Source organism: Drosophila sulfurigaster, chromosome 3, assembly GCF_023558435.1.
Source record: "Drosophila sulfurigaster albostrigata strain 15112-1811.04 chromosome 3, ASM2355843v2, whole genome shotgun sequence".
Taxonomy (NCBI): domain Eukaryota; kingdom Metazoa; phylum Arthropoda; class Insecta; order Diptera; family Drosophilidae; genus Drosophila; species Drosophila sulfurigaster.
The window spans coordinates 23,114,995-23,134,086 of record NC_084883.1 but is presented as its reverse complement, the minus strand read 5'-3'; the positions used below and the strand labels follow the sequence as shown (position 1 = coordinate 23,134,086).

Here is a 19,092-nt window from a genome sequence, read left to right as displayed (position 1 = left end):
AACAACAATACAAATTAGCTAGCTGCGGATGTTTAAATATTACGCATACGCCACGTCACCAGTCGCAATCAAATTTAAATGGAAATTCATTTCATTCTGTTAATGGTTTTACCTCTGCTGCTGCTGCTGCTGTTGCTGCACCTGTTAATGAATGTGCAGAAGTTACACTTTCGAGATGCTTTCTAATTAAAATGAGAAGCAAAAGATAAAGACATCAATTACACTCTGCTAACAGTTTTTGTTTCCAGCTGTCAGCTTATTCGGCACTCGCTGATTCCTCTCGGTCCTTGGTTCTCTTTTTCTCTCTCTTTCTCTGTTTCTCTGACTCTATCGCTGATGCTGCAGATTCTAATTAATTACACAGTCATATGACTCGCGAACATTCACACAGACTACAGCACTTGAACACACACAGAACAACACACATTTGGCTTTCGTTTCAATTTTCTGCACAATTTTTACAACTAAAATGTTTACATTGTCTTCAGCTAATTGAAATTCTAATTATTTTCATGAATTCATAGCCCGAGTTTGAGGCGCAACCGATAAGTAATTAAGATAGCGGCAATTTATCATAATATTGTACATAGTACACTTTATAATAAAAAGATATGCATTTTCATTAGACTTAACAATTTATAGTTCTTTTTTTTATTTTCACATTTTGCTTTTCGCTCACACTCCGAGCTTAATTGCTGAGGTAATTGCGAGAGAGAGCCGAAATTTGGGTGGGGAAATATCATAAAAATTACGTTTTGTTTATCTTAAATGTCATAAAATAAATTTACAAATTTACGAATAGTACAATAATCAAAAAAATATACATAAAGTATTTATAATCACATCACGGTACTCTTGATAATCGTAGCACACAGACTTTGGTCGCACAGAATATAATCTTGTTGTTGTTGTTTATACCCGCTACCCATAGGGTAGAAGGGTATTATAACTTTGTGCCGGCAGGAAATGTATGTAACAGGCAGAAGGAGGCATCTCCGACCCTATAAAGTATATATATTCTTGATCAGCGTCAACAGCCGAGACGATCTAGCCATGTCCGTCTGTCCGTCTGTGTGTCTGTCCGTCTGTCCGTCTGTGTGTCCGTCCGTCTGTCCGTATGAACACCTAGATCTCAGAGACTATAAGAGATAGAGCTATAATTTTTTTTCGACAGTATTTGCTATGTTTGCACGCAGATCAAGTTTGTTTCAAATTTTTGCCACGCCCACTTCCGCCCCCGCAAACCAAAAAATCGAAAAACAAGCGTAAATTTAAAGCTAGAGCTGTGAATTTTGGTATATAGTATAATTACTATAGTAGTTATGATTCCTGAAAATTTGGTTACGATCAGATAAAAATTGTGGAAGTTATTAAAGAAATACTTTTATATGGGCAAAAACGCCCACTTACTAGGGCTCTTAGTTGCTTTGGCCGACAATCTGGTACATTGTGCCGTCTATGGTATATTTTGAATGTGTGCTGTATCGGTATACCAAACATACCATTTGGTATATTTTTAGTATTTTTTTTTTAGTATTTTCGGTATATTTTGAAAATAATACCACAATATTTTGCCCTTATTAAAAATGGGTAGCGGGTATCTCACAGTCGAGCACACTCGACTGTAACTTTCTTACTTGTTTTTTTTTATAGTTTAATAAAACTTAATTAAGCTATTTGCTAATTTCATAATTGAGTTACTCAGTCAAACGTTCGATTTGTATCGTCGCATGTTTGATGTTGTACTTGCTGCCGCAGGCCAATTTTGTTGCCAGCTCCAACACCGCATCTGAATCACTCGCCAGATCTGTACAGTAGATATATATATATAGTGAGTGAGTGTAGCTGAGTGTAAAGGGAGTAAAGTACACTTTTAATGCTTACCCACAACCAGATGCGCCATCAGCACGCTGTGGTCACTCGTATGCTGCCAGACATTCAGATGATGCACCGATCTATAAGGAAGTATATAAAATGAAATTGTTTAATTGAAATTAACAGCAGAGTTCATTCCACTCACTTGACACCCGTTATGCTGGCCAAGTCATGGTGCAACGTCTTCAGACAAATGTGCCGCGGCACCGCGTCCAGCAGTATCGAAATGGACTCTCGGAACAGCTGCACCGTGGTCATAATGACAATGACTGAGAAGAGCAGCGTACACAGTGGATCCGCGTATTTTGCACTTGGCTGGGAATAATAATGGCAATAGGGAGCAGAGTAGAGGTCAGTTAGTTAATTGAATTATGAAGCTGACTGTGTGTCTAGACTCACATAGAATTTGATTAAGACAGCCGCCAGAAAGACGCCAATACTCTGCACCAGATCGCCAATGACATGAATCATGGCCGCTCGCAGATTTAAATTGCGTTCCGTTGCACTATCAAAATTCAAGAGAGGAGGGAAAGGGGAGTATTGAAAAGGTGGGAGAAAGAGGGAGAAAAACAAACAAATATTAACTTTGGGCTACAAATTAATAACTGCAAATCAAGCTGCACAAAATGCAACTAAATTAAACTCCCATAACATGTAATCAAACAAACAATCGCCTGCAGTCAGCAGTCAGCAGTCAGCTAGCTGATTGTTTTGTTTTTCCTGCTAATTATGGTTGTTTATGCCACTCGTATGTTTGATGCTGTTGTTATATATTTATTACAATATTGCATTGCATTTTGATATGGACGACATATAAAGTAGAAGGGTATTTTAACTTTGTGCCGATAGGAAATATTCGTCATCTCATTGAAAAGCTATTCAAATAATAGGTTTATATAGAAATCTGGTATATTCTGTTATCAATGGTATATCTTCAATGGAGTAATATGATATTGGTATAATTTAGTATATTCATTTTTTATATCTTATCAATAATACCGGTCTTGGCACTGTTTTGCTTTTATGGATAATATGTAGCGGGTATTTGTTGTTATAATGTTATTATTATATTATATTAACTTTTGATACTGACGAACCAAAGGGTAAAAGAGTTAATATCCTTAATAGGGTACCTTACCTCACTAGTTTTAATAAACTTTCTATCGATATGAAACATTCGTCATCTCATTTAAAAAATTTTAATGTTATATTCTATACGGAATTTTGTAATATTTTTTGCTGAATGGTATATTTTAAATGCAGTAGTATGGAATTGGTATATTTCGGAATATATGTATATATATATATATATAATATAAATATATTTCATGAATATTTTGCTTTTATGTATAATATATGGCGGGTATTTTACAATCAAACCCACTCAATTGCAGCTTTACTTGTTTTCGTTTTTAATTCAACAATTTCAGCAACGCATTTACCGCAGGTCATAAAATTACAACATGCCATTTGAACTCGTAGAACTCCCCTCGCAACCAACAATTGTACCTACCCATCGTGCTGGGCTGCCTTTAAGCCATTTGGTATAACAACATTATGGCCTTCCTCGCTGCCACTGCCTGCATTTGCCTCTCGATATCCATATCCATGACTGTGATTGTGACTGTGACTGTGACTATGGCTGTGACTGTGATTGTGACTGTGACCATGGCTGTGACTGTGACTGTGACCATGGCCATTGTTTCCCATAAACCAGGATCCATGCAATACGAACATCATGCTGCGAGCCAAATAAATTAATATATCATAAATACATATGTTTAATTACAAGTGGGTCAAAAGAGTTTACTCAAAGCAAGTGCTCGAATTATTTTTGGAGATTTATTCAGCTGCAAATTGCCAAATACCCCAATTAGAATGCTGCCAAACGAACAAACATTTTGGCAAGCGAACCAGCTTAATTGATGTGCTCCACATCGAGGTCTTTATTATCGTCTTACCAATTATTGATTTAAGCAAATATTGTACAAGAAATTGCTTGGCAATTGATGAATGAAAGCTAATTGGTTATTTTTAGATATACTTTTTATTTGTGACGTTATTTTTAAATGAATATTTATTGAGATTATCCCAACTTGAATTGATTTGATTTAATAAAATTTTCAATAATAATGCAGTATAAAGTCTATAACTGCATATTCATAAATTATTGTGCCATGAAAATACGAAATTTATTTATTTTATTTTATTTTTATTTTAGTGTAGAATTCAATTTTATACAACAATTATTTTTTAAATACTTCGCTGTGTTATTATGCAATAATTTGAGGTTTAAAATAATAAATTTGATTTTGCTCTTAACGTAGACAGTTTTATTGAATTATTTTGAATACGCAATTAAAGATGGACGCAATTATAATCGGCATTAAACTATATAAATATTCGAAAATCTAATAAATTCTATCGCTTGTGTGCTGCGCTTTAAAACGTAATTAATGGCAAGAATAAATATTAGCTTTTCTGAAAATTAGAGCACACTACGGAAAAGAATTTGCAATATAGAGACTATTGATATCATGATAAGTCTATCGATTGCATGATATGTTGCATCACTGACATGTTAAATTACTTTGGTAATTTGCAAGTTGCAAGTTGCTGCTATGCGATTCGTATCTAATTCGTGTACTTACATAATATTAATACCAATGCCAATGGCTGAAATGCTCATCATAACATTAACATCCAGCACAAAGTCCTGTGAGTAGATGCGTTCGATGGCCACAACGACCAGCATTGCGGTAAGCAGCCAAATGCCCAGAATGGAGGCCAAAGCACCCATAACCTCTGTCAAAGGAGCAAGCAACAACAACAAAAAAAAACAAAGTAAAGACAATAGATGAGAGTTTCCGAGTGAAATGGCAAGTTAAACGCACGCCAAAAGCAGCAGCAGCAGCTGCAGCAGCTGAAGCAAGTGCAGGACGTGGCCTAATAATAGACTGGTTGATAACTAACATGTCCTCTCTCAGTCTTGGTATAAATGCAATTACCGTGCAAGTATGTGTATGTGTATGTGTGCGTGTGTGTGAGTATGAGTGAGTGGTTGGACTGTCAACTGGTCGTGCACTCATTAGCATAGTGTTGGCCATCATAATTGGGTACTTACCGAAGCGTTTGTAACCAAAGGACATGCGTGAGTCCGGCGGTCGAGAGCCCAGCCATATTGCAACCAGACCGATGACGAAGCTAATGCAATCAGATGCTAAATGTGCGGCATCTGCCATAATGGCGAGGCTTCCGGCCATATAACCGCCAAGGAATTCAATGATCTGCGGATGCCACAAAAGTGTCAGTGTATGTGTGTGTGGGTGTGTTTGTGCATTTTCTGCTGTTATTGTTGCTCAAATTTATCATAATTAAATGAAGTATGCACATCTGCATGTGTGTGTGTGTGGGAGGGTGTGTGTGTTAGAGTGTTCACTGTACTTACCATGAATATGCAACACAGCGAAATTGCGAGCAGAATTTTAAATTTCGCCTCTTGCGCCGATTTGCTTTTAAGGTTCGTTCCAAAGCCCGGCTGCAAACTGCGACAGCCCGATGAACTTTGCCCCTCGCCCCCTTGCTCGCCACCAACGGCAGCTGGTCCATGCTCCAAGTGCTGCAAGTAACGTAATAATTGCCTTATAAATATGACTGTCTATGTGTGTGTTCGACTGTGTAAGTGTGTGCATATAAATGACTGCTGGGACTGTGTGTAGTGCAATTTTCATAGCATACAACGAGGAGCCAATTGCAGCTCGCTCCTTTAATTGAACAATTACAGTTATATATATGTACATACATATATTTTTATATGTGGCAACGGGTCTGGCAACGCCGTACAAGTGTCCAATCGATTACAGCAGCGAGGGTGCTATCGATAAGTGCAGGCACGAGTATCGATCGCGAGTAGAGACACGAGAAAAAGCAAAACGTGCTAACGACGCAATTTTGTAAATATATTTAAAATTTTCACATATTAACCGGTCGAACTCACATAAATTTCTATGTTTATGGATAACTATCAGAAACTTACCAAATTGTTGCAACTATTGTTGCTGCTGCTGTTCCGTAAGAGGGGCACTTCCCACGTCTGTTCGTCCAGTTCCATGGCATCAGCTACTCTTGTTGTTGTCGTATTAATGTCAATGATGTTGTTGTTGCCAATATTGTTGGCATTATTGTTGCTTTTGGTGGTGTAGTTGTTGTATTTATGATGACCATTTGGCATGTGGTTTGTGCTGCGATTTGAACCCACAACATTCAGTCTTGTCTCATCTAGTTGTTGTTGTTGTTGCTGTTGTCGATTATCATCCAAGTAAAGTGAAAAACTTTCGTCATAATCATCATCATGCATTGTGGCTGCCAGAGCGCTGTCAAGTTTTTGATATTTTGACATTGTTTTCGCTATTTTTGCGCTTTTGTTTCGATGCCCTTCGTCCTTCGAGGGTCCTTAGTGCCTTTGTCTTTTTATGTGTTGTGTGTGTGAGTTTGTGGGTGTGTTTGCTTGTTTGTGTGTGTTAGATTTTGAGCTTAGCTTGTTGCCCCTTCTTCTCGATGCTCATCTACATTGCATTTATCATAATTAGTGTGCGCTTGCACTGGCATGTGTCATGTTCACCATCATTATCATTATCGTTATTGTCATTATTGTTATTTTCATTTTAATCGTCGACGTCATCATCATCATAAAAATGGTTGCTTCTTGGCCTGGAGCATTACGGGTTACGAACTAGAAATGCTTGCTTAATCGAATCCAGTCTCAAGTCTCTCTCTCTCTCTCCGTCTCTATTTGCGTGATATTCCAAAATTGTTTCAAATTAGTGTGTTTGCATTAGTGTGTGAGTGACTAAGAGTGTGTGTGTGTGTGTGGGAGAGTGTGTTTTGTTATCAAAATGTGTTCTGGGTTGTTGACTTACTTTGTTTTTAAGTAGTATTTGCACACAGTTGTGTGTTTACTTTGTTTTTGTGAGCTACAATCCAGTTGCTCGAATTCACAGGGTATATATGCTTAGGGCTTATCTTAATATCTTGATGAACAAAAGAAACACAAATTAAATATAGAAATTAATATCAAATGTAAATCTTTCCATTTGCCTATGTAAATGTTTTCTGGCTTCAACTACAAACGATTTTCGGATTAAATCAATTTAAAGTGCTACATAAAATCATGTTGCTATTTGATTTATGTATTTAAAAATAAACTAGTTGATTGATTTTGTTTTTCTAAACACAAGTTGGCATTGCTTTCATTTTGCATTTTGCTGCAGCAAGCAATCGAATGATTTTCATTTTCAATTAATAAACATTCAGCAATTGCACACAGCAATGTTTTTCGTAGAATTTTATGGTTGCGAATAGAGAACGGGAAATTAAATTGAATGGAACATTTTTCAGAAAACACGATTGTTCAATTAACTGTGCTGTATTTATGAATTTTAAATGAAGAGGGTATTCAATCTTCGGCACCCTTAAGTACGTATTTTCTCCCTGCTCGAAACTATCAGTTTTATTTACGCATACGATGTGTCACAGTCTCTTGGCCAACATTTATTTCTTTGGGCTTTCTTATCAGCAACAACAACAACAACAGCAACACGAATGGGGAGAAAGAAGAACATAATAGTTTTGTCGTTTGCATGTAAGTATTTAGTTTTTCTTTATTCTGTTTATTTTTTTATCCTCTCGTTCGCTTTGCCTTGCTGTACGCATTTATTGTGTCGTTGCCTTGGGGACCTCAACTTGCGATAAGCGTCGCCGTCGCCGTCGCCGTCGAAATCATTCCCATGAAACTCTGCCTCAGTTGTTGCCGGCTATGATTAACTTATCCAAGCTGCTTGTCATACGCACACACACTTGACAGACTTTGTAGACACTTGAAATGCCACAACTGATTCAATTCGCAGTTTGGCAACGACTGAACAACAATTAGCACTTGATTCATAAACGTTTTTGACATCTCTCTTCTTTTTTTTTTGACCACTTTACTTCTATTCCACTTTGGTTCTTTTGAGGGACTTTGTGGCAAAATTGTATAAACTGAAGTGATAAACTCAAATTGTGTTTAGATTAGATAAAACATTGATTGCATCGCATAAACTGACTGAGCTAAAAACATGCGACATACATATTAATTTACAATTGTTCAACTTTATCAGCATAGAATTTGAAGTGATTTGTATCGAATATTGAACAGACCAATATCAATATTCGTAACACATTTTGTCAACAAATTGATTGCAAATATATTAAATATCAAGTCTAATGGCAATTGACATTTGGGTTTATTTTAAAGCGACTCTTGAATCAACTAACAAACATTGGTAAACATATCTATATCATAGCTGTTCGCTAATACAATACTATATCTTATCTGGAACCGAAGGTATAGTAAATGTTCATTGTTTGCTGTTTGGGGAAATACAATCTACACTTTAAAAATTGCCGTCGTCTGCGTCTTTAATAAGCTGTCAGTATGAAATATTTATGAAAACATATACATACATGCACATGTATTATAAATATAGATGGGTAGCTAAGACCCGCTGAGTATTGATAAAAATGTACGTGCGCCTGGCGCACTTTTCATTTAACACGGAGGCGAAGAGTCCCCAAAGAGCAGACTCGGACTGTGAATGTGACTGTGACTGTGGAAAAGGTCTCGGAATTTGATTTGAAATGAATTTATTGTTGACAGCGCGGCGCAAATTTAGCGTTCGATTTGTGCTCTATATACATATATAGAAATATCTATATATACAGTATATGTTTCTTTGTGCGCTTCACTTAGTTGTTCTTGTTGTTTCAGTTGATTTTGTGTTCTTTTTTTTCCAATGATTTCCATTTATATCAGTTTATTTATGGTTGCCTGCACTGCGTATAGGGGCTTCTTTTGACGTCTTTTGTTTCTCTGAATCTCAGCAATATTTTTGTGGCAATTCCCAATGCCACATTTACTCGTACTCACTTTAAGTTCAAGAATATGCACACAGCAAACATATGAATTCGCTTTTAATAATTTTTGCTTAATTTATTTGTTTGCCTTTGAATTTATTGATATCATTTATTGAATGTGAATTAATAAAGCATCCATCGACAGACAAACATTGACGTCGCAATGCGTTTCTGCGTTGTTGTATCGCATCGTAGTTAGCATATTATGCCTGTCCATTGACCTTATCAACAGGTTTTTGTTTTTGCTCTGTAATATACAATCGAACTAGTTTGTTGTTGTTATTGCTCGTCGCAGAAGCTGCGTTTTAAACGGTTGTTGCACAGCACGTGAAGCCGGTCAGACAAGAGAGTCAGAGAGAGAGAGAACAGGGAGAGCGACAGCATCATTGAGAGAGCGAATGAGCATATTTAGTATGAGAGCTTTTTGACTCATCTCAATGCAGGCGAACGGAAGAAAGAGAGCGAGCGAGAGAGCAAGTACACGAAAATATAGAGACGTTATCAGCGATAATGAAATTGTAAATGAAGTTGTTTAATTCTATGGGATCGCCGTCTCTTTCACGTGATTTCTGTTTATGTTTCACACAATTCACTAGACTGTTGTTTATATTGTTTACTTAGCACTTTTGTGTATGAGTTGCTCTCACAGTTTTACCATTTGGTTTTTATTTACTTTATTCTTTGTTGAAATTACAATTTTCCATGCATTTAATTTGTCACGGTACATAGGCACATTTCTTGTGCATGTTTATAAATATTAAATATTTTATTACGTAAAAAATATTCGTATTTGTATTGTTTTAACACCTCGTAATCGTTTATACTCGATTGGATTTCCCCATTGTTTTATTTGTCAAACATTGCACAGCAATACTCGATATTCTTTTTTTTGTTTTTTGATTATCTTTCATACATTACGTACATATTTGTGTATTGTCGCGATCATTAGCACGCCGACTTTTTATTATATGAGCGTATGTTATGTGTGCGGTTCTTTCTTTCTGATGTTTTTTTGTTACCGTTGCTAGCGACGCTTCAAGTTCAACTGACGGCAGCAGCAGCAGAGCAGAACAGAACAACAGCCAGCTGAGCAATGTGAGCATTAGAGAAAGGGAGAGGGAGAGCGATGAGCGAGCGCCGGGTGCTGTAGAAATTCGTTAGTACTTCAATTAGTATGGGTGTGTGAGTGTGAATGTGAGAGATCTACGTCATATTTTACACTTGTTGTTGCGCCTTAATCAGCAAAGCGCCCAAAGCTCAACAGCTCTTTGAGTGCTTTTTGCCATTTTGAGTGTTTTCAGTGTTTGCACTCAACTTGCGATCGCATGTGTTGCTCAAGATCCGTTGGAGTGACAGTCTGTTAGTCTGCCTTCAACTTCTGTAAACAAAAGTGTCTAGTGTCATTTTGTTTTACAATAATTATAAATAATAATTAACATTTATTAATATTCTTAAAGTGTAAGTAAATATTGGTAATTACTTTAAATGTTATCTCATTGAAATTGACAAATGTTTTAAACACCTTGTCTCTTAATGCTAATTATAGTTGATACATTTTCTTATCTTACATATTGTAACTTTTTGCTTACATAATTTGAAATTTCTAAATGTATTTCTTACACTGTTCTGTAGACTTTACTTTACTAATTACCACACCATTTTAGTTACAAAACATTTTACATTATTATAGTTAATACATTTTCTTATCTTACATATTGTAACTTTTTCCTTATATCTATTATTTTAAATTTGTAAATGAACTTTTTACACGGTTCTATACAAAATACTTTACTAATTAGAGCACCATTTTAGTTACAAAATACTTAACTAATTACAGTACCTTTTTAGTTAACGAACGAGAAGTAAATATAGAAGTTCAATCAGTTAGGAAGTGTGTAAAATATAAAGACTCATTTCTACAATAAGCACTTAAACAACAGTTAATTTTCAAGTCTTCACAATTTTCACAAGTTTCAGCACTTTTGTTTTTTTTCTAGAATATTAACCAATAAGAAAATATTTCTTAAAATTTCAAATTCGATTAAACTTTAATTTCATATTATTTGCATAGAGAATTGAATGAAATTAAACGAATGAAAGATGTGATAAGAATAAATTAACTCAACTAATGATGTAAATTACTGGGAATTTTTGTAAAGTTTATTCCAATGAAATGTACACCAATTTATAGGGAATACAACGTATATATGCTTGTCTGTACTTTAGTTCAACGTGCATCAGAGCACAATTGCGTTTAATAGGGGGCAATAGAGGCCAATAACCGATTCAATTCAAAGCATGATATCATTTTGCTGTTCAACTCAATATTATAAATTTAATAATCGAAAAATAACTTACATAAGTGCAAGTGCAACAACAAATGAAAAGCGGCTTACAAATGGCAAAAATAACAAGATGAAAATCCAATCATAGCAATAAAATCCTTTTAAATTGCCAATACATTTTAAAAATTTGCATTCGAGATGAATTCTTTTCAATTAGGATTCTGCATTCGCTCAAGGATAATCCTCCAACCTTAGAGCACAATTTGTACAGGTTGAAACTGATATTTTTGTATTGGCAATTTCTTACGTGTTTTGCTGCTTTTGGTTGTTTAAGCAAATCATAAATGGCTATATTTACGGCAAGCGTTTACTCTGAAATGGCCCGAAAAAAAAACGATAAGATTTCAATTAATATTAGAGAGCAGCTTAAACACACACAGATGCCAGACATAGATACGAGGTTGAACATCAAGAACAACAAAGATGGAAAAAAAAGCTGAAGAGAAAATGGTTTTAAGTTACAGTTAATCGCAAATACTTGAAACTGGCTACTTACGAGTATTGCCAAGGTTGGAATCTTCGGAAATTGTTGCAAGCTTGAAAAGTACATCTCAAGTGGAGCCCCTCTGTTAACGTTGCGGCTACGGCATGCCACAGATTACGTATACGCAGCGGATGCGTGTGTGTGGGTCTTAGTTACACCTTGATGAAACGTAAACCACAGGTGAAATATTTAAGAAAATTAAATCCGAAAAAAGCAGAAAATATAAATTAAATTTCTTGGAACTTTTCTTCTGCAACTTTTGAGACCGCCCAACGATGCTAAACCAGCGTTGCGCATACGCCCCGTGAGCGGCAACCTGATGCTAGACAAACTCCTCACGGTCTTGTTTGTATGCTCGTTGGCGTTGCCACCCATTTTAAATAATCGTTAGCAGCTTGACTACTTCTTGGTCCATCCATTCAACCGTCTATCCATCCATCCATCCATCCATCCATCCATCCATCCATTCATCCATTCATTCGTCTGACAAGACTGTCTGTCCGCCTGTCTTGGTTTATCTTTCCCTGAACTATTGACGCCGCAGTTACCATTGATGATGTTGTTGATTGCGTTTGTTTGGGGGCTGGCTTGACTTTTTGTTGCCCGCGTGTGTGTGTGTTGGGGGGCGTCTTCACTGATTGCTAAGCAACAATTTGTGTTTTTTTTTGAGCAGGTTAACGATAACTGACAAACATGAAGCACAGATTAAATATTTAACATTTTACTTCTGAACCTAATCGCATGGGTAAATGGCAGCTGCTATCAAACGCAGTGGCACACCTCCACACACCAGCACACACACCAGCACACACACCAACACACACACACACACTCACACACTTGCAGGAACATGTGCGTAACGTAGATTCGCGTAATTAGAAAAGCAAACGAATTACGTCTGCGGGCATGACTGCCACTTAAACCAAACATCGCAGTCAGGTTGTACCAGTTATTTGGCTTCTCTTTCAGCACAGCTTCAGCAACACACACTCGCACACTCGCACACACACGCAGACATGCGATACAGCAAGTGAAACACAAACGGAAACATCATCGAGCCGCATAACGAAGGAAATCAAGAAGCTACTTCACACAGAGAGGGCAACAAAAAAAAAAGCGTTGAGTAAAAATGGTAAAAATGCGGCGCTTTGTGTGTGTGTGTGTGTTTTTTGTGTGCGCGTGTGTGTGTGCTATGTGTTGGCCATACTCAACACTAAAGGTAACACTGGCTAGGGCTTGAGACAGGTTCAGAAGGGTGCAGGGAGGAAGAGGGATGGCAGGTGACACAGCCAAAGTGAATTTAATACAAAGTGCCTTGAGCATTTCAATGACGATGACGGTGAATCGTTGAGGCTGTCTCTCTTTTTGTCTGTGTGAGTGGGTGTTAGTGTAGGTGTATGGTATATGCCTCTATTTGTGTGTTTAAAGGAAATAAGGGATACAATACCGACTATTTAAAAAAGAACTATGATGAAAGTTGCTTTCACTTTCCAAATTGTAAGACATTTTTTTCAGAAATTTATAAAGAAATTCTTTGTCATTTGGAAATATTTCAAAAAACCTTTATGTATATAAACTTTAAATTGAAATGATATCAAGTAAGTGAAGCTTTAATATAGAATTTAGTTTACAAGTTAAAAACTTAAATTCAAAACTTGGTTGCTTTTTTATGCTAACAAATTAGTACTTTACATTTAAAAGTTTGGTGAAATTTATGAAAAGAAAAATATTGTTTATTTTAGCATAAATTGCATACTTTCATTATTATGTTATTTAGAGTATTTATTTTTTTTAAACTGCATAATAAAAAGTAAACAATTAACGCTTTTACAATGAAAATGGTTAAAATCTTGTCTGATATTCTTAAACAAATAGTAGTTTAGCCCAAAAAGATTGATTTTTGTAAAAAAAAAAAACAATTTATGTGTTATTATACTTAGAACATTCTCTTTTATTCAAAACATTGTTTCAATATCTTTGTGAAAATGAAGTTTATAATAAGAAAGTTATTCTTTAATAAAACGTAGAAAAAGTTTTATATGTAAAGTACATACCAAAAGACACCAAAAAGATACCAAATCCACTATTATAATAGTATATACCAAACGACTTCATTATATTCCAAGCAATAGCCCAGCATGCTTGCTAAGAAAGAAGAGTGTTCTCTAATGACATCACAAACTTGATATATCCTTGTTTGATAGGGCAAACCCGAGAAGCATTCGTTTGGTCCTGCGGGTGCTGCTGCTTCTACGTTCTGTTGTTGTTTCTGCTGCTGCTGCTACGTGAGTGTTTCATTGACACCGAACCATTTTATTTTCACTTTCTTTTTTCCTTTTTTTTTTTTTTTTGCGTTTTTGTTGTTGCTTTTGCTTCTCTTCGCCTCTGCTCAACGATGGGTGAATGAGGACGTTAGACCTTAGCTTTGTGTGTGTTTTTTCTCTCCCACTCTTTCCGCATGTGTGTGTGTGTGTGTGTGTGTAGGTGTGCGTGCGTGTGAGTATGAGTGGTTGAGTGGTACGTTCGTGTGCATTTTGTGAGCTTAATTGAAAATTGAGTGCTTAACTTTGATTTTGTTTTCGGCGGAAGCGACACTCGAACTCCATGGAACGTCACCAAACGATGCTATGCGATGCGATTCGATGCGACGCCGTCTCTTCCATGCCTGACTGACTGCCTGTCCCGCTCTGCCCCCTTACCCATCCCCCGCATTACTCTCACTCTTTACCCCAATGCTGGCTGATTGTTTGTGTGCGGCTTTTGGTACGTTGAATTTTGCACATTGTGAACACACGCATACACACACACACACACCCCATGACATATATGTGTATTTATGTGTATTGAGGGTAACGCACTCGTAGAGTCCAAGTGAGCTTTTCTCACATACAATTTTACACTTCACTTTCTATGCCCTGTAATCGAATCACATAGGCTAAGCGATACTTTGACTGCAATTATTTCAAATTTTAGTAGATGGCTTTTGCAAGTTGTTTAGAGTTTGCTTCAAAGTCAAATGTGCAATGTAAATGATAGATATTGGAAGTTATTAAATATAATGCATATATTAAATATTATATTCTAAAATAAATATAAACACAGCAATACTCATTCATTAGGATATAATACTAGTTACATTTCTTGGTTCGTCTTAAAAATATTTAAGTTTTTAGCGATATAAAATTCCTTAAATTATTAATTTTCCTTACAGGGTATTTTCTAGTCGCGCAGCAGTCGCAGCAACACCGAAAAATTCCTTTATTTTTTGCTGTTTGATTTTGTAGTTAACAGCTCTCGCAGCGGGACGTTCTCGAATTTTTCCTGTAGTTTGTTTTAAAATTGACAAATTGACTTGTTGGCTGTGGCACGCCCCCGTTGCTATTTTTGGCCTGTTGATGGCCTTGTCACCCGCGTCGCTCTCACCCCTTCATTGTATCGTTGTTGTTGCTGTTCCCGCTGCTCAAAGTGAATTCATTAAACACTTTAAAGCACAGCACGCCCTTTATCGGCTGCCATGAGTTTTGAACTGAATGAGTTTTGCTTTAATGCGACCAAAAATGTCCAATGTACATAATTGTTTTAACCGGATTTTCAACTCCCCAAAAATTCTAGTCTACATATAATTGAACTGTCACAATTCGCTGTCAACTGTTTTGTGGATTAGGCAATAGAAATTATAATAAAATTGGCATTTGTGTTGAAAAAGATAATTTAAAGCGTCCCCAGTGTGCATTGCTGACAATTATTGACAGACTAGTCGAACTCTTTACTCGCCTGCACGTTTATATTACTCTTTCCTTTTTTTTTACACGTGCTTTTGCTTGCTCACAGGTTTACCTTCTGTGAAGCGAGTGACGAAGCGAGAGCTTGTTTGTATTTACTCAAATGTCAGGCTGTTGTTTAATTATGTAACTCAATCTAAACATAATGTGTTTACACTTGCTGTTGCTGCTTTTGCTGCTGTTGCTCTGCTCTCCTGTTGACTGAAGCATATTTGAGTGTCCGTTGAATCTGAAGCAACCGCAGTAAATAAATGGCGCATAGCAAAAAATAAATAAGCCACACACACACACATACAGATGTTGGTAATGTAGTTATCTAAACATTTGCCAGCACTAATTACAAACAGTACAAACTGCAAGTTGGGCATTAATCATGGGAATTATCGGTGCTATTATAAATAATGTTAAGCCCAAGCAACAGCACTGACTTCAAAAACACATACAACAAACATACAGCAAACGAAGCAACAAAAACAACAATATAGTATACAACTTGATGTAGGCATTGTTAAGCGTCGACCACAAAATGCATTTTACTTATGTGCTTGGCTTCCTCTGTCTGTGTCTGTGGTTGCTTGTCTCTCTTTTTGTGGTTTCGTCCAACTGCAAAGCGAAGCAGGTCAGCAAATGAGTAGTAAATAATATATATAAGAGTATGTGTGTACACTAAATGTTGCTATAATATTCATAACCGTACTACAGTTAAATGACTCTGTGTTTTTGGTTAGAGATAAAAGTCTCTCTCTGCTTGCCTGCGGCAACAACAAAACAAAAGTGAACTAAGTTCATTTCAAAATGCAGGGAAAAGCTTCTTATTAATGAGAACTGGGAGGCTGCAGCAACCAAAATGAAATGGAGCAATGAACTGCGCATTTGCTAATCCTTATTATAACTGCTAACCAACTAATTATGTTTTATGTAGTCTTCTATTCGAATTTAAATTATAGCCTTTTAGTCAAGTTGAAGTCTGGGATGAATATTAATATAATCTTCCTGTTTTGTGTGCTTATATAATGGTATTTTATTTAACCCAAAACATTACATTTTGCATTAGTGAAATGATTTCTAATACTGAAAAATATAGAAGTTTTTCAAAATATAATGCTATATGGTGAACAACGGCTGTAACAATTTGGTATATATTGCAGTATGTGGTATATTTATAATGTTATACAATATATTCTTATACTAAATATAATTGTTTTTTGGTATAATTGTTTTTTTTTGTATAATATGGTATTATATAATAATTTATATTTTATTTTGTTTGCATATTTTCAGTATTTTGTCGGCATATTAATTTAGTATATTTTTTCAATACAGTTCTGGCTGGTATCTCGTATTCCAGCACAACTTTTCTTACTTGTTTTCTATTCTTTTAAACAACAGTTACAGTTTTATTTTATTAATGGTGTTAAAAATTTAAATTTTTGTTTAATTCAATTCCATTTTTTGTATACAGAATTCAGAATTTTTAACCACTTTACCCTTTTCAAACTTTATAATACCTTTTCTTTATCTCATAAATTATTCAGTATAAAATGTGATTTTTTGGTTTGCTTTCTGTTTATATAAATGTTTACCCGATTATTGTGTGAAATTGTGGTTTTTAATATGCTTTCATAAATTTCTATTCATAAGTTATGTTTATTATTCCCATTTGTATGTAGTTGAGTCTCACATTGAGTTATCTTTTTTCGCTGAACTACTTTAGTTTAAATGCTTTCATCAATTCATTTAAATTAGGATTTGTGCACGTAATTTATTTGTTTGCTGGTTTCATTACGTTTCTACTGATGTAATTATAATGTATTATGTTTGGTTGATATACTTAACGAACGAAATGTCAGTCATGTAATCTGTAGGACCTCGACTTGTGCTTTTGAAGAGATCTCATATTGAGCTCTAACCCGATTTCATGCTCCATCTAAATGAATAGACAAGCACTCATACACAGACACACTTGTACACGTATGTATGTATATAAATATGTGTGTGTGTGTGTATAAATGAATACACATAAAAATCACAATGCGCACTTTGAAATGTGTTTGTAGAAATGTGAGAACTTGACATGGTTGATAGGGTCACCCACCAGCAGCTCTCTTGCTTTTGCTTGGCTGCCACATAGATGGCTGCTGCTTAGCAAAAGGCAAAGAAAACATCAACACAACAACACATACATACATTCACTTGGTGTTGCTGTTGTTGTTGTAGTCTCATCTCTTTCAGCTTGCCCCTTCGTGTGCAGAGAGGCAAAGGCATCATCGTCATCAGCATTAGCAACATCATTGAGAATAAATGCCACAGCAACTGGCTGCGCATTCAAGTGACTTAATTAAACGTTTTCCTGGCACAGATAAATGCCAAGGTGTTTGTGTGTCTGTGTGTGTGTGTCAGCATGTGCGTGTGTGTGTGTGAGAGTCGTGCGTGCTCGTGGGTGTATAAGGAAATTGGCAGGAGTCTCTGGCAGCTGTGGAGTAGACGAGGACTAGTTGAAAGGTGGCTGCAAATCGTTAGAATGAATGATACCTGCCGAATGACTCTGTGTGAGACAGTGCGTAAGTGTTAGTCTGTGTGTGTGTGTGTGAAGCACGTTCTTATAAATTGCACACGAACACAGTTAGGCGGTGCTTCAATCTTCAATCTATTTGAAATTAATGCACGACAACTGCCTCAAGGTCGCTTACAGGTCGTTGTACTCTTTTCGCCTCCTCTCCTCTCTTCTCTTCTCTTCTCTTCTGATCTCCTCTCTTCGACTCCTTTAAGTAGGCTTATAAAACTATAACTGTGCGTGCCACTTGACGCCGTTTTCGGGAGCTTTCTTCTTTGTTGTTTGGGGAAAATATGCCACGGCTTTCATCTCGGTGCCAAAAGTGCATTATTAACACTTGAGTGCAGTAAAAGATTTGTGTGTGTGTGTGTGTGTGTGTGTGTGGGTTTGGGTGTGTAGTACACCCCAAAATCCCATCGAGAGACGAGAAATTGGGGCTTACCATCATCATCGGCTTTTGAGAACTACAAGTATTGGCCACTCACTCACCTACGAGTAGCCACAGAGGAAGGCCCAGAGGAAAGTGGAGAGGGAGACGGAGACAAAGTGTATTGCGTAAATCCCAATACAACTTTCATATTTCTGGTTTATTTTTAGCGCGCGGAGGAGGAGGTGGGCTCAAATTTTTAACGATAAACTATAACGGCGCATGAAAAGACTGTGGAAAGTTGGTTGCGAACTTTTTACCAGAAATTTCCTGCTAACGATCAACTTTATTTTTTTTTCTTTCTCTTTTCTGCCGAGCACAAAATGCAGCACGCGGCGGCAAGTTGAGGCGAGACTTGAATAGAATCAGAGTGGAGGAGAGAGTGAGAGAGAAAGAGAGAGCGAAAGTGCAAGCGAGACTCGAAAATTGGCCGTATTTGTGTATTTTCGTGTGCTGCGAATCGGCCGAGCCCACACGGCGTATGAGTGCTGCTCGGGCATTTCACTTAAAAACTGTTTGGCAAAAGTTGCGGCCATAACAATACGAAGCTAAAACTGAAGCTGAAGCTGAAGCTGAAGCTCAAGCTGAAAAGTTCTTCGTACTGTCGATTGTGCAATTTATATATTTTTATTTATTTTTATATTATAATTTGTGTTCAAATTTCATAAAAT

The 19,092-nt window shown here is 36.4% G+C and overlaps 1 protein-coding gene and 1 long non-coding RNA gene across 4 annotated transcripts; both read right to left on the bottom strand.

Annotated features, from left to right (window-relative positions):
- Window positions 1-615: 615 nt before the first annotated feature.
- On the bottom strand, window positions 616-9,880 carry LOC133840152 (proton-coupled zinc antiporter SLC30A2). Of its 3 annotated transcripts, none has more exons than XM_062271828.1 (12): window positions 9,752-9,880; window positions 6,791-6,905; window positions 5,912-6,661; window positions 5,324-5,494; window positions 5,000-5,162; window positions 4,527-4,680; window positions 3,389-3,616; window positions 2,275-2,380; window positions 2,021-2,190; window positions 1,885-1,955; window positions 1,630-1,807; window positions 616-898 (listed from the first exon to the last, which is right to left on the bottom strand). In XM_062271828.1, the coding sequence occupies exons 3-11, from the start codon at window positions 6,272-6,274 to the stop codon at window positions 1,698-1,700; spliced, it is 1,536 nt and encodes a 511-aa protein (XP_062127812.1). In that variant the 5' UTR covers window positions 6,275-6,661; window positions 6,791-6,905; window positions 9,752-9,880; the 3' UTR covers window positions 616-898; window positions 1,630-1,697. The 3 variants fall into 3 exon arrangements, with proteins under 3 accessions (XP_062127812.1, XP_062127810.1, XP_062127809.1); XM_062271826.1 differs by having other exon boundaries at window positions 5,912-6,663; window positions 6,795-6,905; XM_062271825.1 differs by lacking the exons at window positions 6,791-6,905; window positions 9,752-9,880 and having other exon boundaries at window positions 5,912-6,763.
- Window positions 9,881-11,000: 1,120 nt separating this feature from the next.
- LOC133844351 (uncharacterized) lies at window positions 11,001-12,386 on the bottom strand. The gene is made up of 3 exons (XR_009894600.1): window positions 11,671-12,386; window positions 11,553-11,610; window positions 11,001-11,486 (listed from the first exon to the last, which is right to left on the bottom strand). It is a non-coding gene; the product is annotated as an uncharacterized LOC133844351 (long non-coding RNA).
- Window positions 12,387-19,092: the final 6,706 nt, after the last annotated feature.